General features: G+C 45.6%; 2 protein-coding genes across 7 annotated transcripts in view; both read left to right on the top strand.

The window, feature by feature from the left end:
- Window positions 1–3,561, top strand: part of SCAI (suppressor of cancer cell invasion) — a 39,076-nt gene extending 35,515 nt beyond the window's left edge. For 3 of the 4 annotated variants that reach the window (XM_062011470.1, XM_062011469.1, XM_062011466.1), the window contains one exon: window positions 813–3,561. In XM_062011470.1, coding sequence (XP_061867454.1) covers window positions 813–962 — 150 coding nt within the window. In that variant the 3' untranslated portion in view covers window positions 963–3,561. The remainder of the gene's footprint in view (window positions 1–812) is intronic. The other variant, XM_062011467.1, reaches the window with a different exon arrangement.
- Window positions 3,562–6,716: 3,155 nt separating this feature from the next.
- On the top strand, window positions 6,717–23,284 carry GOLGA1 (golgin A1). Of its 3 annotated transcripts, XR_009820037.1 has the most exons (24): window positions 6,717–6,797; window positions 7,173–7,482; window positions 8,087–8,177; window positions 9,472–9,546; window positions 10,043–10,140; window positions 10,651–10,683; window positions 11,390–11,518; window positions 11,816–11,985; window positions 12,269–12,380; window positions 12,496–12,591; window positions 12,810–12,935; window positions 13,171–13,266; window positions 13,700–13,795; window positions 14,040–14,192; window positions 14,417–14,512; window positions 15,234–15,323; window positions 16,143–16,245; window positions 16,840–16,997; window positions 17,473–17,634; window positions 18,152–18,211; window positions 18,890–19,060; window positions 19,473–19,559; window positions 20,396–20,549; window positions 22,843–23,284. XR_009820037.1 is itself a non-coding variant. In XM_062011292.1 (23 exons), exons 2-23 carry the CDS (start codon window positions 7,348–7,350, stop codon window positions 20,474–20,476), a joined length of 2,406 nt encoding a protein of 801 aa, XP_061867276.1. In that variant the 5' UTR covers window positions 6,717–6,797; window positions 7,173–7,347; the 3' UTR covers window positions 20,477–22,819. The 3 variants fall into 3 exon arrangements, 2 of the variants coding, with proteins under 2 accessions (XP_061867276.1, XP_061867275.1); XM_062011292.1 differs by lacking the exon at window positions 22,843–23,284 and having other exon boundaries at window positions 11,828–11,985; window positions 20,396–22,819; XM_062011291.1 differs by lacking the exon at window positions 22,843–23,284 and having other exon boundaries at window positions 20,396–22,819.
- The last annotated feature ends 105 nt before the right edge of the window (window positions 23,285–23,389 follow it).

Here is a 23,389-nt window from a genome sequence, read left to right as displayed (position 1 = left end):
ATCCCTCTTAATAATTCAAGATTATTATTTCTACACAACTAAAAAGGTGTAGAACAAGAATATAAGAGGAAGTGGGGAGGAGTGGAATGTGATTGCTGGAATGTATCCTAGTGTGAATGGATTTTGAAAGGTCTTTGAAGTGTAAATGAGTGAGCTGAGCAGGAAGATGGTATTTTCCCTCCCTGCTTGGTTAAGGCGGTGCCAACAGTGAAGTCTGCTTCTGGATCTGCACCATTTTATATATGTGAGTGTTGGCATTTAAACTGCCCGCTCTGTTTTAAACATTGCAGGGGGAAAAAAAAGGACATGGAAGCACAGAAGGGTATGATATTCCTTTTGTCTAACTGCAGACACCTAGCAGCTTCCCCAGGCCAAGTTAGCTACCTGGCCTTGTTGGCTTCCAAGGAAAAGCACCAGGTCTTCCGTTAGTGAGGAGAGATTCACCCCCATTGTCTTAGCTGTTTGGTTTATGATGAGTGTCCCACTAGAGATGCTTACATGTGTGTAGTTTCAAGAGATTCACTCCAGCCTAGCAGGTAAGTGTACCTGAAGCCTTTTTGTCTTTTTTTTTCCCTGTTTATTTTTGCAAGGCTTCTGTGAAGGTATCATTAACCATCTTAGATGAAGGGGCATTTGTATTGCCGCTGTGACCATCTCTGAGAACGAGAAAACTGAAAACACTTGCATATTTTCTCAGTGTGGCATGCCAGACAGATCAGGGTACATCCTCTTAGGTGAAATAGGCCTTTCTCTTCATAAAGGGTGTAGGATTAAATGAATGTCTGATTCTCTTTGTTTTCACTGTCATCTAGCAGGAGACTCGAAATTATCCAGAATCTTATCCTCAGCTGCCAAGAGATGAAACGGTGGAGAACCCTCACCTCCAAAAGCACATTTTGGAGCTGGCTTCCATACTGGATGTTAGGAATGTTTTCCTGGAAAACACCCTCGATGACTATTAAAAGAAACTGTCTCGCTACAAAGGGGTTTCCCTGGCCACAGATTTTGAATGGTGCAGTTTTATAATGTGAAAATCATCAAAGGAAGTACTTGATTTTATTTTTAAATGTAGGACCATTATTTTAAGAAGTACAAAGCAGCAGCTGTCAGTCCAGCTGTTCCGTTCTGTATGGGGTCCATTTTATAAGCAGAAGTTTTCATGTCTTTTAAATGTTAAACTAAAGAATCCCTAGAGGTTTATTTCTGGTCTTGTGGCTGTCAACCACATTTCCAACAGCTGATCCTAAGCATAGAGGTATCATTGGTCACCTTTAGCCCACCTTTATGGAAATCCTTTATTTTTATACAATTTTAAGAAATTGGAAAAAATCAATAGAAAAAAAAAACCCCAATATTTTATCCCCAAAGAGTCTGGATTTGAAATGGTAAAGATGGAACCACACAGTGCAAACCAACAATAGCAATAAAACAGAGTCCTTCGTAACAAATATATTTTTTCAGTCTTAGGCAAGTAAGTTGACAAACTGTGGAACCAGGTTGCATCCGGAGCAGTGGGTTTGAAGTGAAGTTGGAAACACACTGTGTAACTCCCTACAAATTTGACGCAGCAGTTTTATATATGGACTTCGTAGCACTGGCCAAGGACACAATTTCCACTCTGCCTGATGGGGTAGATGGTTAGCAGCTTCACAAGTTACAAAACTAAGCAAGCTAGCCTCCACCTCTCACTTGTGATATGGGTCATCTTCACATTTCAGTTGCTGCCACAGTTTTCCAGGATGAAGGGGCATTCTTCATTTTGAAGTACTAGATAGGAATTCTTCTGTTTCCAGCAGGGGTTATCTCTCCTTTCCACGTGCAGATGGAATGTGGCTCACACAATGTTAACAGTCCCTGACAGGAGCTGAAAGAATGTCCCATATAGTGCTGAATAGAGCCCTTCCTGTCCCTCATCTCTCCGCCCCATCTGTGCTGGATCCCTGTGCCCTAGGAGAGATGCTGATACTTCTCTCATAGGTTAAACAAAGCGAGTGCTGCCATAACAGCCATCGGTGTTTTGCATGCCCACCGTTGCATCTCAGTCCTAGCTTTGAACCAGTAAAACCGAGGGGCTGTAATTGTGTGTGGTAGCACCATAGGCTCCCTCAGCCCATATGCTCAGTCTGGGTACATGAAGGACCATGGTGGCCTTTGTAAAGGCAGCTGCTGGAGGGGGCTGATCTGAGTGCTGGGCAAAGTGCTTTGCTGACTCGTTTGGACGGTACTGCCTTCCTTGCAGAGCTAGAGGGCCTTTTGCAGCTCCTGACAGTAAAGATGTGAGCAAGGAGGAGGAAATGAAAAAGTCCATTGTCATGGTTCCGTGGTAGGAAAGGAGTGAAAGGACAAGGCTGATCAGTGCTTTCATGTTGAACCCCAGCTGTGCCTCTCTTTTTAGGTGAAAAAAAAGAAAAACCTGGTGCCTACCATAGCATCAGGGTAGGCCTGTTCCCAGTGCCATCATACAAAGCATGGTCTAGTCAGCGGGAACAGCGGAGGGCAGCAGGTCAGCACTGATGGACCCCCCTCAGCTGAGGAGAGCACGGGATGGAGTAGCCAGAATCACTGGGAAGCGTGTGGGAAGGCTCTCTCTAGCTGGGCTGAAGGTTATGCCACCTATTCTTTATTTTCCCAAGTGTAAAAAATTCTATGGATGCTAGTGTTTGTTCTGAGCAGTCTTGAAGCTGGTACACTGAGCCCCTCACCACTTGGTGCTGCTTTTCTTTGGACTCTGGCGGGACTCCGCTCCCTGGATGTGGAGTTTACTTTGAAGAGTGTGTGTCTGTGTGTGCATGTGTGTTCTCGGCGTTTGTGTGTATATGTACAATACCACACATCTACTGGCTGGTGTAAATTGTAAATATGTATATATGTACAGGTACTTGTATATGTATTAAAAAGAATGAAACAGTACAATGTCTATATACAAAATTTATATATACACACATACGCTGTTTTGGGTGCATTCCAGAAGATGTTGCAGATCACTTGTTGTAGTAAAGGTTATGAGTCTTATGCTGTTGTAATTTGCTGTTTCCAGGCTCTTACACGTGGACCTTGAAGTAATTTGTAAGTGATGTCAGGCGCAGGAGGCCTTAGCTAGAGGAATGAGGACACCTGTGTGTGTTACGGTGACAAGGTTCATGTGTTCTTAACTGTGAAGATGATGATCTGTCTTTCTTCCTGGTAGGAGGTCCCCAGTTGTTAGAACATGGGATTGTATGTAGAAGCTAAAGATACAGAAAGCCTTTAATGCAGCAGCAAGTGGCAGATGGGTTATCCATTGCCCTGCCTGCTGTTCCTCCACCAGCAGTGTTCAACTTGCATGGAAAAAGGGGAATTTAGTTTTCCTCTACTTTCTGCCTTCCAGACAAACGCTTTTGTTTTGCTTTTGCTTTGAAGCTATCCTCATTTGGTTCTGTGTATCTGGAAAAGAGGATGCTATTTCTAAGCACAGGTGTGGTGATGATTCCATGAGTGTGGGCTGGTGAACAAAACTCTTTGGGATGTTGCTTAAGTGAAAGCCTTGGCAGACCCAGTGTTCGTTTTAGCTGGGCTGAAGTGAGGAGTCCTTTTGTGTGGGTTGAGAGTCTTCTAATCCACTCTGCAGCCCTAAGAAGAGGTTCTGTTTGCTTGTTGCCAAGGCAGATCTAAGCAGAGGGCAATGCACTCTTTGAAAAAAAAATACAGAGAAGCCCCCTGAAGAAGGTAGGATGTAGGAGAACAAGGGCCTTGAAAATAGTTCAGAAGCTGAACTTAGGACTTGTGACTGTCCAAGTCAAAAGTTCATTCTTGAGGTCCCACATTCTCCTTACTTACTGGCCTTTTTTCGTTTTAGCTGTGCCACTGGTAGGGATATTGAGAAAGAAAGAATTCACTCCTGTTGTGCTGGCAGGAGCACAACATTGTATTTTGTAAGCCCAAGGCTGATACTCTCTGACTGCTTTAGCTGTAGATGAGTCTTGGGTTTTGCGCCAGCCCCCTCCCTTACCACCCAAAGCAACTGCATTCAAGATGAAGATATTGTTATTTTCCCTTCCAACTCAAAGCTTGTCTTGTTTGAGCTTCCTGAGTCATTCTAAACTTGTGCTACTCTGTGCTGTGTTACCGTAGGTCCCTTCTCTATGTATCCTTGTATGTACTAGAGAAAATAACTGGTTTCTGTATCTATCAGTCCTCAGTGGTGAAGCAAAGACTGAACCATTTGTAAGTGAGAACAAATCCTTTTCTTCTTGGGCCTGATTCCTTCCCCCGTCTCACTCTCCCTTTCTCCATCTGTATTGCTTGTGTTAGCAGAGACTTGGTGAATCCTGCCTGTCATACCTGGAGAGGAGAACATGGAACGTGTCCTTACGGGGCTGCTCCCGCCCAGCTCCCTCCTTACTGTGTGTCACACGTTCACACAAACCCTGCTCCCACAGCAGCAGCGCTGCTTGTGCTGTTCAAAGTGGCTTTAGGACATCCAGCCAAGGTTACTGCTGTTGCCTTTTGTTTTTCCCCTTTGACTTCTCAAAATAGCAGTGAAGGGGGAATACAGGGTTATGAGTCTTTAATGCTCTGGCTTTTAATTACTCTTGGGATGTGATCTGTCATTTTGCTTCATGCACAAGCTAAATGGAGCAATAACTTCTGTGAGCTGTGCAAACTGGACTTGCTCCCTGGAGTGCTTTCTTGAGAAATTTCAGGAGAGTTTGTTTGGGTAGTTCACCAAAATAATATCCATCAAGCCATGACTTACTAAACCCCTCAAGGCTATTCCCCAGGGAGATGTGCAGTGATGTCTTTTAAGGATCATGGGAAATAGATGCTGGGGAGGGAAACAGAACAAGAAATCAGGCTTCAGACAATGGAAAGCTATTTCAGTGGCTCTGGCCAGGTTTCTCCTCTTAAGGACTGGATGAAAGTGCTGCTCTAAGGTTCTCCCCTGGCATGCTGCTGTGAAGCACCTCCCCTGCCCTGCCACCTTCCTTGTGCTGTAACTCCACACTGTGCTTCCCATCTGCTTTTACCTGAAAGCTAAAAACCCTGGAACCTGAACACCTTTCTTGTCTTAGGGCTTCTTTTGTAAACACCGATTCCTCAGTAGCCCTTCTGACTAAGATCACCAATGACAGCAGTGGCAGAGCCCTCCTTTAGTGGCTGCTTTGAGGTTGTAGCTGATGAGTGGTGGCTGCTGCTGCTCTCAGTACTGAGGGAGCTCTGCAAGCAGCACCAGCAGGAGTAATTCTACAAGCAAGGGGCAAAGTCTAATGTAGACAGCCCAAAGATGCTCTGTGCACCTTGCTAATGTTAGACTGGCTGCAGTCAACCTCTGTGTGCAGGACACTGGCACGGAGGACATGGGCAAAGAAAGGTCTGCAGGGCAGAGATGATACATTCCTGAGGTGGCTGTCTTACATTATTAATATCTCTGTCTTTTAGAGCAATTCCATTCTGTGACCACAGGTATTGCATGTGCTTTGAAGATCTGGATGCCTACAACTAGGGCAGGGCAGGAACATCCCACACAAGTGTCTGCTTTATATTTAGAAGTGAAAGTGAGCCACTGTTTTTTTCCTCTTCCCCCCCTCCCCAAACTCAGAGGAGACTTAGTTCAGGAGTTCTGAATTTGACTGATACTTTGGGGGATGAAAGAGTGTCTCTGAATCCTCACTGACTTACTGATGTGTCAGCTGCCCAGGTGCATGCATAGATGTTTTGCTCTTGGAGATCCTGGTTTCATCCGTGCTGAAAGCAGGCTTCAGTGGAACATGCTGGCCCGAGGAGCCCCCGAGCAGCACAGTGTACCCCATCCCACAGCACAACAGAAGTGTGAGCACTTGCCTCACCGACTGCACATTTCCTTTGGCCTGTGTTTATTATCCCTTCTCAGTAAGTGACTCACGAGGAGCAGGATTTTGCCTCTTGCAGGCTAAAAAGCACAAGTTGCTCTGCCCTGGCCACGGGTCAGTGAGAAGCACAGGGGAAGGCTGGGAGGGAACGATGTAGGAATGCGGAGAGGAACAGTTCTGCAGAGGTGAGAGCAGCATTTTGCCTCCTTAGGCTCAGATTGTTTATTACCAACACTAATTTTATAGCGAACTGGTTTAAAGTTGTTTTACAGCCTTGTGCCTGTATATCGTATTTTGGTAAAAACAGATATTTTACTTAAAATATACAGAGAGATATAAACTGTTTTGGAACGAGTGACTGTTTTTGGAAGAGGTCTGTAACTCGCCCAAGCCCTGTAAGGCCAGAACTGCCGCTGTTCTGGGCGTCGGCGGGAGGAGAGACGTGTGATCCGTTACCGCTGGAAGCGGAGAAAAGCAAAAGCCGCGGCTGGCCCGAGAACTGCTCCTCCTGCCCGTCACTGTCCGCCTCGGTTGGTACCGTAATCAAACCCAAACGCAAAGCCTGCTGCTGCTGCCCTCACCGCGTTCTCAGCCGCTGCCCATGCCTTCGGAGCGGATTTCTGTAAGCTTTTGTGTCCGTCGGCGCCGCTCGCCGTCCCGGCCGGGGCTGCGGGGCTCTGTCCGTGTATCCGCCTGTTGTCAGCGCCGCTCCGGCCGCGGCCGAGCAGCTCACTGTTAATAAACTGTGGCAACCGCTTGTTCCGAGCCGCCTGGTCGCTGTGCTGGGGGCGGGCGGGACGCGGCCGGGGGGACGGGCGGGCCCGCCCCGCCTCACGGCGCCTGCGCCGGGCCCGGCTGCTTCCGGCCGCGCTGCTTCCGCCCGCGCGGCGCTTCCGGGGCAGCGGCGCTTCCGGGGCAGCGGCACCGCGGAAGCGGCGGCGGCGGCGCGGCCCGGCCCGGCCGTGAGCGGTGAGGGCGGCGGCGGCGGCCCGGTGGGGCCGGGCTGGGGAACCGGGGGGGGCTCACAGCGCTCGGCCGGGGGCTGCGGTTGTGCGGCGGCGGGCCCTCCGCCGCCTCGGGGCGGGACGGCGCCCGCGGGCCGCCTGCGGGGACCGACCGGCCTGCGCGGGGCACGGGCCCGCCTGGGGGCTGCGGGGGCTCGGGCTGTGCGGGGCCGCCCCCTGGTGCCGCCGGACGCCGGCACTCTCTGGGTTCATCAAAGGGTTCTGCTCCGGGGGACTTGTTTTCTTAGTGCGTTGTGACAGGTGTGATGCTGAGAGGCTCTTCGTTCCGATGCAGTGTTTGGGGCGGATAGTGTGCAAACCGTGTCTCTTCAATTTGCAGGTACCGTTAGGCTATGAGAGCTTTAATGGAACTAGAAGTGCAGTAACACAGTGAATGAGGCACAGCATTAAATCTCGTTATCGGGAAGCTTTGAGCAGAGTGTCAGCGTATCAAACGTATTGGAGACAGTGGCTTTTCAAAGCACCTGAGTGTCTCAGTGCTAGAGAGCAGGAAAATGTTTGCAAAATTGAAGAAGAAGATAGCAGAAGAGGCAGCTATTGCTCCCCGACCAGGAGGAGCTGCCAGGATACCCAGGTCTGTCAGTAAAGAGTCAATTGCATCCGTGGGAGCAGACTCCGGAGATGACTTTGTAAGTAACGCGTTGCTTTGAGTTTTGATTTCAGAAACCTCCAAGAATTAGTTGCTTTAGCCATATTTATTTAAATACTCTTCAGGTTGATTTTTATGGAGCAAAATAACCCCCCAGAGAGTCAGCCCTCAGCTGTGCAGTGGGTGTTGTGTGCAGACACCACGGCAGGGACAGGCGGCTGCGTCGCTGCCTACGCCAGCTCTCTCCACCTGAAGGGCACTGCTCTTTCTTCTCTACTGACTTTGTTTTATTAAAGAGTTTTGCTTTGACCCATCCTGAAACGTGAACTCTGGAGCCTGGTTTCCCTGCCCTTAGTCATTCTGTTGTGCCCTCTCCTTGGTGATCAGTGTGAACAAAGGGTTTTCAGCTGTGGCATCTTTTAAAAGCATCTGTGTGAGAGATTGCCAGTGTTGCAGAGCTCACTGTTTCAGTCCTCACTGTTCTGCTTCTTCAGCACTTTTCACACATTGTGCTGTGCTAGTACAGCTTTCCTCTTTATGTGAAGAACTGGAGCATTATTCCTGGCTGGGGTTAGGTTTGTTAGTGTATGGCAGGGTTGCTTTTTCTAACTTCTGTGTTACACAAGTGTTGTTTTTCTGTCCAGGCTTCTGATGGAAGCAGCTCTAGAGAGGATCTTTCATCCCAGTTATTCAGAAGAAATGAACAAATCAGAAAACTGGAGGTCAAGCTGTCTGGTAGGTGTCTTGTTAGACTGTCACTTTAGGAAAAGTTTTCCTTTGAACTGGTTTAATTTATTGCAAATAGGTGGGGTCAGCTTTTTGTGAGATTTGGTTATAACAGCCCTGTTGATTGGCACTTAACATCCAGTATCACTGATTTCTTATAAAGACAATGCTTCAAATGGTCTTTCCCTACTTCTATTTCACATATTCTGTTTATGCAACGGTTTGTCTCTCTTGTAATCCAAGCTTTCTGATGCTGGTAATAACATGGTGCTGTTCTTAAAGAAGGGAACATTGAAATGAAGAAAACACAAAGGATTCCACTTAAAAACAGTCTTGAGGCTTTTTTTATTTCTAAGATAATACTTTATTCTGTAAAACTGTAGCAAGGGCTCTGCTCTGACACTGCTTCCCATCCCTGCTGCAGGGAGTGGATCAGCAACTAGGCTGAACTATGTATGCTGCTGCTTCCCAGGCTCATAGGAGGCCTTGAAAAATAAGGAAAGGTCAAAGCCAGGGTTGTTGATTTATTCTGGAGACTTATCAGGCTCCTGTGTAGTTCAAACAAATACAGGATTCAAAAATGACTTCACTTTGCAGTTTGGAAGGGCCACGTGTTCACCTGTTTGCACAAGGTAAACTTAAAAGTGCTGGCTGGGTCTTAGTACAGGAAGGGGGAAGCTGTTAAATACCAGGCAGCTCAATCAGTAAGTGAATCCTCCTTTCCATTGTGTGTAAACTTCTCCAAGGAGCATGTGTGTGTTTCGGTTTGGGTTTTTTCACCTCAGCTTGTGTTGATGGCTCAGCAGGCATGGTAGTGGTCAGAGTGTGAGATCCTTAGCCAAGGGGGAGCACCAGCCAGGGCTCAGCCTCTGAGGTACAGTGGGACTTGAACAACGAGCAAGATGGAACAAGGATGCAGGTGTCTGTGAATCACCTCATGCTTGCATCCTCCAGTGAGAGGCCTTTCCTAAACAGGCCTATGTAGGTCACTGTTCTCGAACGAAGTAAAAAGTCAGGGCAGTTCATTTTCTGGTACTGCCCTTTTTTGTGTAGCTAGCACACCTAGCACAGGTCCTCCTGGTTGTCCCACCCGTTTACCCCATGGACAGTACAGAACTATTTGCTTGTGTTGATCCTTATGGTCAGCAAAGCTTTCCTCAGCAGGAGTGACTTTCTGATTGAGAAAGTCATCATTGTTTTCCACTCATTCCTTTTTTCTTTCTTTTTCTTTTTTTCCCCTTTCTATAAATATCCTTCCCCATGTGTTTCATTCTTGGTCTGTGCTTCTCCCTCCCCACACAAGATTATGCTGATCAGATCCGAAACTTGCAGAAGATGAAAGAGAAGCTGGAGAACGCTTTAGAGAAGCACCAGGATTGTATGTACTTTTATTTTTCCTTTTCTGTTGTGTTTTTTTAAGTTGAAAATTGTTATTGTTGGAAGGAGATGGGTTTGGTGTACAGATGTTTTAACCACTTCTTTTCAAACTGTGCACCTGTAGGCTGTGAAGAATTAGAATGCAGGTCCTTGCCTTATTTACAATGTAAAGAGGAACAGCAGTGTGTTGGCTGGTAGAGTTGTTAGCATACCCCTTTTGCTGAATTCAGGGCTAACATGCAGAAGAGACCGTTTTGAAACCTACAGCTTTGTTATAATCCAGTGAGGAACAGTATTTCTATCTTCTGTTGTTCCTGGCATTTGTCCAACGTGCAAGCAGCGTGAGGTAACGAGCGGCACAGTGCTAGTGCTGGCGAGTCGAGATGGGGCTCATTACTTGCAGAAGGAGCCCTTTAAAGTTATTTATAACTTATAGAAATGTGTTTCTCAATTTTAAAAGATGAGTTTTTAATACAGCTGGTGTTCTCTCTTGATAGCCTCCATGAGGAAGTTTCAGGAGCAGAATGAAGCTCACCAGGCCAGTCGAGCCAAGATGGCTGAAGGGATGGCTTTGGCCTTAGAAAAAAAAGACCAGGTAACAGAGCTTGAACAGCTCAACCTTTGAACATCTGTAGAGATCTGAGTGCATGACCTTGGTATTTTAAGAAGGTGTTGCCATTGATTAAAGTAGCTGTTCAGTGTTGTGTATCCTTAGTGTGCAACGCTGAGGAAGTGGAGTATTAAGTGTCATAAATGGTGTTGGACTTGTCATCGTTTTGACTGTTGTGCCTCTTTTTCTAACAAGCCCTCAACAATCTCTTAAGGAAGGTTGAGTTTGCACTGGTGTTTGGGGAGATTCAGTTGCAGTAGACTTGTTGACACTTGTATTTTACTTACATAAAGCCTCTGTATCCGGGCAGCAGAAATGATTCCCCAGCCTTTATGCATTAGAACACTAGCTGTTACTTTTGCTGGCTGGTTTTTCAGTCAGTACCACAACTCGTTATCTCTGTTAATGCAGATGCTCTTTTTTAATTAATCATAATTGCTGTCCTTGATGGTCTACAAATGGATTTGGATTTTTTTGTCTCTCTTTCTTGTCCAGGAGTGGATGGAGAAACTGGGTCAAGTTGAAAAGGTAACTAACCTGTGGGGATTTTGGCTGTGTTCTCTCTGTGAGTGCTTGTAGACATCACCCTGCACACTTCCTGCAGCTGAGCTCTGGTCAGCCCTTTTATTATTTTGTCTCTGCTCAATGGAGGAGACCAAATGTTTGTTTTCATTACCAGACCCAATGCTTCAGGAGATATTTCTGGAATGAGACTTGTGGGGAAGTAAAGGATGATGGTTGTGATGAGAATGATGTACTCCTGTCAGGTGGGACCATAGTTTCTTTTATCACAGAGGAGGCAGCTGGGATGCAGAAGTAGTGAGTTTGTTTGAGGTCTTGTAGTAGATCTTCCATAGAATAAATTAAACTATTTGTTAGGGTTTTTTAATGCAGGATTTCAGTCTTGTAGCTGTTCCACCTCTTCCAGCCTGATCTGTGTTAAAGTGGACACGAAACACGCTGCGATTTGCTGTCCATTTTTAAGGGCTCAGTTAGGAGATCCTTGGCTGTATTGCAATCAATGTGAGCTTGTTTTGAGGTTTTTGATGTGATCATTTGCTCTGCATTGCCTGCTGTGACATGGTAGAAGAGTTTCTGACTCTGTGTGTGGCAACATCAGAGAGCCTTATGGCTGCAAGACGAGATGCCTTTCTCAGAGAGTTTAACTGAGCTCCCATTGGCTTGAAATGAGGATACAGAGCGTCTTCGATTCCTTTTGTTTTTGGTTTATCAGGAAAGAAAAGTGCTTGAAAAACAGTTAGAAGAAATGAGAGAGCAGAGTTTGAACCTTTTTCAAAAGAGAGATGAAATGGATGAACTGGAGGGCTTTCAACAGCAGGAAATTGCCAAAGTTAAACACATGGTAAGTTTGTTTTAAACCTTTGAGTTTTTCCCTAAAATTCCCGTTGGAAACCAAGTTCATGATAGCTCTGCATTTTTTTTTAGCCTTTATGCTTGTATGGTCTTGTTCACTGTCCAAATCCCAACAGTAGACAAATGCAAGAGTATTACTTGGTTTATTTCAATAGTGGCTTTTCTGGGAGTTCCTTATCTCATTTAATTCATCTCGTAACTTAATAGGAAAGACAAGTTTCAGTGTGAAGGCCTTATCAGTACCACTGGGTCAGCTGTATTGTCAAAGATAATGTTCTATATTCAGCTTTTGAAAAAGGAGGAAGCTCTGAGCAAAGCGAAGCAGGAGTTAGAGGCGTGCACTGGAGAGCTCACCCACACGAAGGCGGTGCTGCAGGAGGCAGATGCCAAGACAGAAGGCCTGAGCAAGGAGCTGCAGGGGCTGTGCCAGCGGCTCTCAGAGCTGGAGGCACAGAGGTATGTGGTGGGTGAGGATGTGCTGTTCCCTGAGGAGTAGATGCCTTTACTTTGTGGCCAGTTCTGTTGTTTTTGGAAGGGTTTGTGTATGTAGTGAGCTGGCTGAAGAAATGCTTCTGGTATGCTGATGTGGATGTAAATGCCATGTTTGTCTTTCTTTTCCAGCCAATTAAAGTAGTACTTACCTGAGATTTTGTAAGCAATTAGATAAGCAGCAGAATTATCTGCTCAAGATTATCTCTCTGGGATGGTATGTCACTTTTTTTACTCTCTTTCTGTGAAGAGATGAACTAATGACAGCTGAGACAAATGCAGAAAATAAGATCACTGCTCTGGAGTTAAGAGAACAGGAGCTACAAACTGTCATTCAGAAGCTTTCTGTAGACTTGCAAAATGTAAGTTTGAGTTCAGTGAAATTTGATTCCAAGAGCTCTGGGCTGCAGAAGTTAGACATCAGTTATGTGGGAGATCAGTTCTGTTTCAAAGCAAGTAATTTCTCAACATTTTTAGGCTCGAGTTGCTGGTTCTGGTTGTGAGAAGAGACTGGAAACGTTGCAGGTGGAACATGAATCTCTGAAGGTGGAATATGAACAACACAAGCAAAAGGTGAAGTGTTTTCAGTTGCATCTGCTGTTGGCTGTGTACAGGTGCACGTTTGGGTAATTTCACACTGTGTAACCTGGTGGCTGGGACGTGTTTTAGGGTCATATTACCTTTTCTAATTGGACATTTGGGTTTAAAAAATGTCTTTAGAAAGAGAAAGCACAGTAGATGAGCCGAAAGCGTCACTACAAAAGAGATTCTGTGACTTCTTGTTCTCACAGGTGACTTCTGAATTTGCTGAGAAAAATAAACTTACTGAGCAGCTGCAGGAAAAGGTGTCGTCCTTGGAAAAGAAGCTAGAAAGGAATCTTTCAGGGGATGAACATGTGCAGGAACTACTCAAAGAGGTAATAATACATTTATAGACTGTTTAAAAGGACAGTCTGAGGTGTTTTTAAGGAGGTGCCTTATCTCTGGCACACGGAAGGGATGTCTGATGGTGTCACACAGGCACCTCTGTCGCTGCATTATTTCCCTTAGAATGAAATAATGAATAGTTGAAAATAAAAATACTAATTCAAAAGAAAACCTCATCTCTCTGTCCATCCTTTCTCCTGTTCTCCATCTCAATGTAATCTTCAGAAAGCTACACTTGAGCAGAAGCTGGATGAAACCAGGCAGCAGGTGCTGACAGAACGAGTGCATCACCTGGAGGCTTTGAACCGCTTGGAAACACAGGTAAATGTCTTTATTTCCCTGCAAATTCACACTGATTTCAGCCTCTTTATGCACTATACCTCCTCTTCTCACAGCCCTTGTGCTTTCAGCCACGGATGAGACTGTGTCAAGCTGAGTCTTGAAAGGACAGTCTTAACTGATCAAGGTCTCTGGTCATCCCCTCACCTTCAGAGGTAGAGAAGTGCCTGAGATTATAAAGTTAGAGGTTTCATGCCTGTCTTCTCTGTCCCAAGGAGCAAATAACTGAAGTACAAATATTGCTGGGGGGTAATGGTGTGGTGAAGAGTTTTTAAAAGCAGCATGTGTCAAGTAGACAGTCTCTCTCAGTCTCTCTCAGCCATGTGGTTTGTGGTTTTAATGTTGGGGCCATCCCACATTCTCTGTGTTTTTTAACAATGCATATGCCAATGGGTAAGGAATTGTTGTATTTCAGAATAAAGAGCTGGAGCACAAACTGCAGACTGCAACAGAAGCATTTAGGAAGAGTGAAGAAGCAGGTGCTGAGCAGGATCTGAAGATACAGAAGTTGGTAAGTATCCTGCCTGATGTTTCACTGACCACTAGCTGATCAGTCTTCAGTGTGTCCAGAAACACTCACTTCTCTGTTATGTTACTCAAATATTTTGTTGCTGTTTGTGTCCTAAGCTAGTGTCTGTGTCACAATACCTGAGGCTGCTGCTGAGGCAATAATGCTGCTCCTGCAGTGGTGTCCCATTCTTGGAAGAGCTTCAAAGTACCATTTTATTAACATAGTGTTCTCTGTTTCTGTTAAGCAAACTGACCTGGAGGATGAAAGAAGTAAACTACAGCAACAGATTTTAAGTGAGAAACACCAGTATGACCAGAAAGTTACTGAGATGGAGTCTCAAATTGCTGCTCTTGAAACAGCTTGGGAATTTGATAAAGCAGCTGCTCAGCACAAGATTGTAAGTACAGAAGCTGTTCAATGGGCCGGGTGTGTCTGCACAAAATGATTTTAACAGGGATTGTGGGCCTTGCATGTTGTCTGAATGTTCTTACTCAGTGCTCTTAGCATTATAATAGAAGAATTCATACTCAGAGACACTGAATATGAACAAAGCATTTGCTGTGTTTAGTTGCAAGCATTAGGATTATTGTGCTTAGTGTTTAAGCAATCTTTGTTTTACAGAGCCAGTTGGAAAAGGAAAATGAAAGTCTTAATGGAAGCAGGGAAGAGTATGAGAGTTCTTTAAAAACCCAAGAGTCTGAATTGAACAGGCTGAAGGTAAAGGCTTAATTATTTAGTGACACTGGTTAAATACAGAGTGAGTCTGAGATACAGTGGGCAGCAAAGTGTGTTACATTCTCAGTACTTGGAGTCATTCAAGTTACCTGTACTTACAGCTGTGAATCATCTTTGATGCTCTGTAGAAGTACATTTGAGGAGCACTGCAAGTGGCTGATCTTTTTCTGAAACAGAATGCTTGTGTCTGCTCAAATCAGGCAGAAAGAACACATTCCTATATTATCAGATATGAAGAGGTTTTAAGTCTTAGCAGCAATGAATACAGAATAGTTCAACATTGGATTCCATTCTGATAGCATCCAAGCAAAAGTTAAAAAGTTGGTCAGGGATTTACAGCTTCTACTCAGTATTTGACTGTGATTTTAGCTTGCTGACAGTGTTTTTCTGTAGCTGCTCTTGGATGCACAAGTGAAATAAAGATCAGTTATAGGAAGGAACTACTTCTCTGTAATAGAGCCTTAAGCTAAAGGATGTTTGAAGCATTGGATGTGTTTGGCCTTTTGCATCAGTTCTGTGTTGCTTTCACACGTACAGGCAGCAGCAGTGCAGTAAAACAGAACTGTAGCTGTCTTTTGGAAGCATAAATCATGGTTTGTCAGAACACCTGTAAATTCTAGTTTCTAATAGATTTGGGTTTAAAGATGAGACTAACTCCAGTTTAGCTGTCTCAAGTGACCTCTGAATGACTTTTGATTTGCAGAGTGAGTTGAGCAGCAGAGAGACTGTCAGCGTTGAAATTGCCAAAGCGTTGGAAGAAACACGAAACCAGAGGGAGGAATTACAGCAGCAGGTAGGTTAATAGTGACAGCCTAAAATGTATCTGGGTGCCTCCCCACTTTCCACAGACTAGATGAGATTGGGACTGAGTTAACCTGACAGGAACATTAATCAGAGTTGTATCCTCAGCAGGCAAGAGAGCAGAAGTTATCTCAGTAAACTTGGAACTGAAGCAAGTTTGAATGTCCACCTGGATGAGTTTCTGTGTGTCCTGCTCTAGGTGGTTCTGCTCTGGCATGGGGATTGGACTGGATGATCTTTCGAGGTCCCTTCCAGCCCTTGAGATTCTGTGGTGTAGTCTTTTGGTTTCTTTATTGCTCTGGGGCTGCTGTAGCTGTGTGCTTGGTTGCTCCAGCTGGATGTCAGGGCATGCAGCGTGATCCCTGGCTTTGCTCTGTGGCTGTTTCACAGCTACTGCCAGCTGGTCACAAGGAACTGTGAACAGTGGCACAGAGCTTTGCCAAAGGGAAGCTAAAGGTGTTCTGCCTTCTACAGCACATTGGCTTCAGTGCCTTGTAGTGAGGTCAGTGTTGTAGAGGTGATGCCTCTGTGTGTCTCTGGGTAGATCAGACATCCACATTGTGTTATCTGTGACGCTAATGCTGCACAAACCACTTTTCCAAGGTGTTGTATTACCTAGCACAGAGCTCAGGCAGCCCCTGCCAGTTGTAGATACCAGCTACTGCTCTTGTCCCTGACACAGGAATTCTCCAGTCCTTCCCACCAAAAAAAACATTAATTCCAAACCTCTCAGGTATGTTGAAACCTTGCAGTGCCCTCTTTTAGGCTTTATCTTTAACGACTTCTATTTGTTTGCTTGTTTGCTTTGAAGGTTTCACATCTGGCTTCCTTAATAAAGGAAAAAGACCAGCTGATTGATGAGAAAGGTGATATGCTTCTGAAACAGAGAGAAGAATTAAACCAACTCAGTCAAGGTTAGACCAAATGGGTCTGCTATGTCCCAGAGAGCTTTGTCTGAGTACAGTCTCTAGTTCTGGGCTTGTCTGATAGATTGTGGTAATTCCAGCTTTCTTTTCCAAATTTAATCTATTAGAGTTTTCAAAGTCTTGTGTCCTTCAGCAACATTTGGACAGTCTGTCTGCTGCATCCTTAAAAACAAAACCACTGTTAAAAACTAAGTCTTACATGGAGACACAATAAAGTAACAAGTCCTGCTGTATGGCTTTGGGTGGTTGTTTTGTGCAAAACATGAAATAAATGAGACAGATCAAAGCCTGCTGCATCATTGCAGCACTTCAAACACTGCACTTGTTCAACCTTTTAGAGCAGGTCTAATTGATAATTATGTTAAATGTTTAAGCCACCCCCATGTTTAGTTAGGCTGCTGCTTTGCAGAAACCTGCCTGTGAGCTTGTGGGGCTGAAATCCCGTTGTCCTCCTGCCTTCCCTGACCCTTTTGCCTTGCTGTCACACTTACTGTCACTCTAGCTTGCTTTGTTTAAGGAACAGAATTAGATTCTCCCATTTGAATCAGTGGACTGATGCTAAAGAGGTGTCTCCTTTCTCAGATCATGAGGCTGTCCTGCTGCAGATGCAGCAGTTGCAGTCTGACATAGAAGCGAGTAACAGCCGAGCAGTGGAGAAAGAGGAAACGGCGAGAAAGGAGATTGACGGACTGAAGCTGCAGATACAGGAGTGCCTGTTGGCCAGAGAACATGAGAAAAATGTGAGTGCAGTTGCAAGTCTGATCTGTTCAGCCTTCTCAGGAAAACAAGCAGAAGAGCCTCAGTCCTGTCGTGGCTGGTGATACGTGTTTGGAGCTGTTTGCCCTGACAGCTTGCCCGTGACCCGAAGCAGCAGCAGTGCAGACCACCAGGATTTGTTGTACTCTCACTTCCTAAAGAAAACTGTTCCCTGTCAGATCTGAGGCTGCCTTTCATAAACCAGACCTCTACTTTGTTTCATTTATAAGATGTCTTGAGAGAACCATAATGAAACCAATGGGACAGAGACACAAAAATGATAAGCAGACCAGTGACAGATGTGTCCAACTTGATTGCCACTAATGCTGTCTGGTTTATAAAAGCAACCACCATTCCCCACAAAATGACCACCAAAAGGAGTCTTAGCTTTCTCCCTGGGGAGTGCTCATGGGCCACAAATGTCTCACTCTCTCCAGTTCACTCTTTTCATTTGTATAGGTTTCAGAGGCAGAGGAGTCCATGGGGGCCTTGAGCAACAACCATTTCCATTCTCCAGAAAACCGTGTGGTGGAACAGAATGGAGAGGTGGCAGCTGCAGATGTCATTCAACTCCAGAAGGATAACAAAGAACTGGAACAGCAAATTGCTGAGAAAAACAAGGTGAACTGAAACAGCTGTTAGTCTTTCCTCTTTTAATTAGGAGGCCAAATAATTGGTGCTGCCCATGTGGTGGCCTTGGAAGGACAGGCTTACCAAAGTGACAGCTCCAATTTGAATCCAGTGTTCTGGGAGTATTTTTTTTTTTTGGTCTGGATTCTACAAGATTCTAGCAGTAGTGGATAAAAACTGCAGCTGGAATTGTAGGAATCCTCCTTTTCCTTGGAGGAAAGACACCAAATGATGATGTTCACAGCTTTCCTGCAAAGCCCTTTGTGTGATTTCAGTTCCCTTCCACTGTGTTGTCTCAGGAAAGCCCAAGTACCCTGTCATATGCCTTGCTAATGTGTGCAGATAGAAAGGCAAGACATTCAGGTTGCTTCTTCAGAGCTGTCACTATTGTTTAATCATTGTTCTGTTCCTTACCCTTGTCTGTCATGGGGTTCTCCAGATACATGTGGGTAGAAACTTGTTCTGACAAGGAATACTGTATTAACAGTACCCTTTGCTGTGCTTACAGATGATAAAGCAGCTACAGCAAAGAATGACAGAACTTAAGAAGACCCTCCAGAAAGAGCTGGTAAGGGCTTTGCTTTTTCAGTCTCTTCAGCTGACACAGTATTTGTACTGCTAATTCCAAAAGCTTAACTGCTAGCTAGAGGGATTTTTTTACTAGAGATGTCTGCAGTTGCCTTGTGTTTGGAGGCAGATCGGTGAAGTTAAGGGATCATTTATTGAATGGATGATGTGACAGGTAGCTCTTACCACTCAGCACTTGCAGTGGAGAATTTCAGCTACAGAAGACCTGAGTTTGGTAATCTTGGGCATTTAATACATTTCTGTAGGGGTGAACAACTGAGATTTGGTTGCTGTTCAGCTAAGGTGAGTGATTGTGAATTGTGAGGAGTTGTGAATTGTAGGAGTCTTTTTGAGCTTGAAATTAGTTCTGGAGAAAGCCCACAATGAGAGGCACAGAGCAAGTTAGTGGTGAAGTTACAGATGATAGTTTCTACCGTGGAGCCAGTTCCATGCTGGTTTCGGTACTGTATGTGTGACGTTCACACCAACTGGCTTCTGCCTGAGAATCTAGGGAGGGGTGAGGCCAATTCTGTGCTGTGATCCCCTGAAGGCTGAAGGAGCTTGTGTTGATGCTCAGGTTGTACCCACCCTGTGGATAGAAGCCCTCTGTCTCGGGTATCTCGGCTCCTCTCCCAGTGTCGAGCTGACGGTGTGCAATGTGCTTCTCTTTCTTTTGTAGAAGATAAGGCCTGACAGTGAGGTGTCTGAAGTACGAGAAAAAGCAAATTCTGAAGTGCCTAATGCTTCTGTGACTGTCACAAACAACTCTGATTTAAATGACTCAAGGGAGATAAACTTTGAATACCTTAAACATGTTGTACTGAAATTCATGTCCTGCCGAGAATCTGAGGTAAAGGTGTACACTTGCCTTCTCTTTCTCTAGAAACTGCCACCAGTTACCTGCTAAGGGTGCTTCTGTGCCAGTTCCATCCTTGTACACTGACAAATTGTTGACTGATAAGCTTTTCAAAGCTCAAAGGAGCTAAGATGCCACACGAGCCAAACTTCTCTATCCTAACTAACTAGGCTCCCTGTTTGTCTTCTTTCCCCCAAATACGCAAACCAGTGCTAAAGAGCAGAGACCTGGGAAACACAAACAGAAGAAATAAAGTACAGGCCATCCTAGGTGATTGCAGCTGGGGATAAGGGAGAGCTGCAGCTCTGCCCTTGGCCAAACCTGCAGACAAACTGTGCTGAGCCATAGTCTGGGGTGTAGAGCCTGAGAGTGTCGTAAGCCAACAAAACTCTGTGGTTTCTTTCAGGCATTCCATCTAATTAAAGCTGTATCTGTGTTACTGAATTTTTCACAAGAGGAAGAAAACATGCTTAAAGAAACCTTGGAGTACAAGGTAAGGGTTGTGTTCCACTTGTAGTCTTAACGGGGCTCCCAGCAGATGGAATGAAACTCCTTCGCTGCTGGGAGATGTGAAAGGTACCTTTACCAAATGTCAGCTGCAGTCATAAAGGTAATTCGTTATAAAAGGTTACCTGATCACATGCACACATGTTGGAAATATTTCAGTGAGGGAAATAGCAACTTTGCAGTGCTTTGGAGGAGTAGCAGCACAGTTTTGGCCAGCGGACTCAGTCCGTGGAGGGAAGCCAGAAGCTTCTTGCTGGAGTGTCAGCAAACGTTTAGAAGCAGGAGGCTGAATTCTTGACTTGTTTTGACATTGGGCTTAGACACTTAGGTCTGTTTCTCCTTTCCATTGTGTCCCATGAGATCTGCGTATCCCTGGCTCTGTGGTCATTAGTGAGCATTTGTTAATGATGCTGGCTTGGGCCCTTCTGTGTTCATCTCTGCCCGCTCGGGGCTGGACACAGTCAAGCTCTGAGTGATTGTGATTGAGGGAGATTTCCTCACCATCTTGTTCAGGGAACAGTTTAACACTAGATTGACTAAAGGTACTGTGTTTAAATGGCTGTTGATTTGTGATTATTTTAAAGGAATACATTATTTAAGTGTAATCTTCAGTCACCTTGACTTGTGGGAATGGATGCTGTCTTGTCCAGACGTGACTGTGGAACTGCATTCGCTCCTTCAGGCTGAAGTGTTTTGTCTTGCAAACAGTTCTTTCCTTTAGATGATGGGCAGATGCCCACATACTGTATCATTTGTCTTTCTTACCTTGATCTTCTTAAAAGTCTGAACTGGCATAACATGTATTGTGCTTTTCTGTCCTAGATGTCATGGTTTGGGTCGAAACCATCTCCCAAAGGCAGCATCCGTCCGTCTATCTCGAGCCCAAGGACAGTGTGGCCTTAAGGGCACCTGAGAACAGGCAGTCAGCATCCAGCCACTTTTTTCTGTGAAAAGAATGCTGAACACACTAATTCAGGTGTGTCTTAATCACTGTCATTGCAGTATTTTGTACAAGAACTTCTGACACTGTTTACAGAACTAATGCTGTGCAAGGAAAAACGTCACTACAAACTGAAACACCACCTGGGTTGGATTTGGGGACCGTGGTGTCCTGGTGGCAGTCAGCTCATCCTGGGCACCAGAGGCTGCTGCCAGCCTCACCCACAGCTGCTGCCCTTCAGGCTGCCAGGATGCTGCTTCCAGCTTCAGTGACCGAGTGCTGGAGTTGGGTGGCTGCAGGCACAGTAAAGCTTCCTTGTCTCGCTGTGGAAAGCATCAATGACAGAAGACGTTGGCAGTACCATACTGAGTTTGTGAGGGTTTTCAAAGCCTTTCAAAGAACAGGAGCAGGAGCTTTAACCAAAAAAAGAAATCTGCCTTGCCTTGTTATACTGACCTAACTAATAGTTTGCAGTTTTTCATATCACTGTGTAATTTGAGGTGCATATATCCTGGCCTGCAGTCTGAGGGCTGCATGTTGATGACTATTTAATTTGAGAGCACAACTTTAGAGTTGTCTGGTTTTACTTTTCTTAAAGAAAAAAAATATTCAGAATGGTCTTAATGATAGTACCTAATCCTGAGTCGCCTTTCACACTCACCTGTTAGCTGTACCATAGGTTGTTAGCCTGGGGAAGGAGGGGTAGTAAACCATTTAACGTTTTCTAATCTGATTTCCAGGTATTGTAAATGCACACCGACAGTACCTTTTATTTCAGAAAGAATTAATCTAGTGATAAGGGGTGAAGAATGTTGGTACTGAACATTTTGATTTTAGTTTTTTTTCTCCTCCAAGTCTGCTAGCAACAACCCTTCATCCCCAGCAGCCCCCCCTGGGGTTGTGCTTCTGTGCTTCAAATACTGATGCTCATAAAACTGTTATGAACACGTAGTGGGCTGTTAACTGTGCCCTGACTACGGGGCAGAAGGAACGCTGCTCACGAGGGTGTTGGTTTTGAGGGCAGAATTCAGCTCTTAATGAATAAATCTTGGTTCCAGCAGCTTGCTTTCCTTCCCCTCATGAACAGGGGACCAAGGCAGCACTTACCTCCATGGAAGCAGAGTTGTGGCTGTGGTTAATATCACCACTGTGAAATCTAGATGAAAATGGGAAGCAGCTCTAAGTGTGACTCTTGAAATAAGATGTATTTCCAGGAAACTCCATGTGTGTGGAACTCCATAGGCAGGCTGCAATTCTGGTAGTTCTTACAGTGAGGTTTGTGTTACTAACAATGCATTTATTGAAGATATTCCAGAACATTCAGCCTGTCCTCTAGTGGAGACACAGTCACCGTGCAGCTCTCTGCTGTGCCAACGGGGCTCTGAGTGACCTTGGTGGTTGCAGTCAAAGGTGCTGTGTCAGAGCTGGAGCCTGTGAGCCCTGCACACTCCTCCTGTGATGGAGAGGGCAGAACCTTTCCTTCCCCTGAGGCTGGTCACTGCAGCTCTGCACCCCAGCAGGCTGCCCCCATTTCCAGCCACCTCCCTGCCCCAGGCACTTGCAGGGACTGTTGCCCTGGTACAGGTGACACTCCTCAGCTTGGAGCTGGGTTCTATTTGTTTTAAGTCAGGCAAACCAACTGGGTATTTTTTGGTACACTGAAGCTTGTCCAAACAGCTCTCAGTAATCCCAGCCACCACACTGAAGGTCAGCGTGGGGCCAGCCCTGGACAGAGAACAGCTCTGCTCTAGTCTGAAAATAGACAATCAAAAAGAGGGTTTATACCAATTGTTCCTGTACTGAAGTGGGGGCAGGGTAATGCTAGTGGCTCTGGGAAGATTTTACTCTCTAAGGGTTTTCTGTAGAATGCCCCTGTGGCCTGGCCTGTTCCTGTGGGACAGAACCCCTCTGCTCAGGCTGCTGCCTGCCTGGTGACTTAATCGGTTTATGTTGATCCCAGCTTGAAAGGTTACAGCTGAACAGTGGGAAACACTGTGCAGGCCCCTGGCATGGAGTGACAGCACCATCTTAGCTTACGTGTTCACTAACAACTTGTTTCAGATCCCAAAGCTCACACATCATCAACTTACCATGAACTACTTCTGCAGTGTTGGATTTTCTTTAGGTATCAGAGCAAGAGTGTTGTGTGTACATAGAAGCTGATGCACTTTCCCTTGTATAAAGCAGTGGTATACATAATCCTTTCTATGGCCTTTGGCCTCCTTTCCTTCTCTGCTGTACATATGGATTGTATTATGAAACACTATGAAATTTGTGGTGCAATACATTTTGGATCAAAACCCTAATCTTGATTTCTTTCTTTTTGTAGTTCTGGTTCTCTGTGCTGGGCTGCCACAGCCCTTTAAAATTGAGAGAGGCCTAAAGCATGAACCCAACCCCACCTTCTGCCCTGGCTCAGGAGCGTGTCAGCTGTGTCATTACAGCCCCTTTCTCACAGGGAGTGACGCCAGGAATGAGGCAGGGTGCAAGGTGTGTCTGCCTCCTCAAACCACCTCTCTCCAGGGACAGCTGCTGCTGTGCTTTTAGCAGCTGACAGAGTGTGAAGGGAGCGGGGCCTCCCCAGGCAGCTGCTGCTGGAGAACTCTCACATGTGCTCAAAGGCAGCTCCTTCCTGCAGCCACCCCAGCCCGACCCCGTGCTGCCCAGTGAGGGCTGGAGGAGCTGTGTCCTCCCCTCTGGACACACCAAGGACAGAACATCTGGGCATCCTGATGCAAACCACAGGTGATGATGTATTGTAGTCCCTGCACCTCAGAAGCCTTCACTGGAAGAGCTGAGCTTGGTCTCAGCCCACCAGCCAGCACAGCTCCACGTGTGAGCAGCTGGAGCTGGGAGCAGTCCTGTGCTTGGCCTGG

This window comes from Colius striatus, chromosome 19 (genome assembly GCF_028858725.1).
Source record: "Colius striatus isolate bColStr4 chromosome 19, bColStr4.1.hap1, whole genome shotgun sequence".
Classification (NCBI taxonomy): Eukaryota; Metazoa; Chordata; class Aves; order Coliiformes; family Coliidae; genus Colius; species Colius striatus.
The sequence above is the reverse complement of the archived record's forward strand: the minus strand, read 5'-3'. Positions and strand labels throughout refer to the sequence as shown.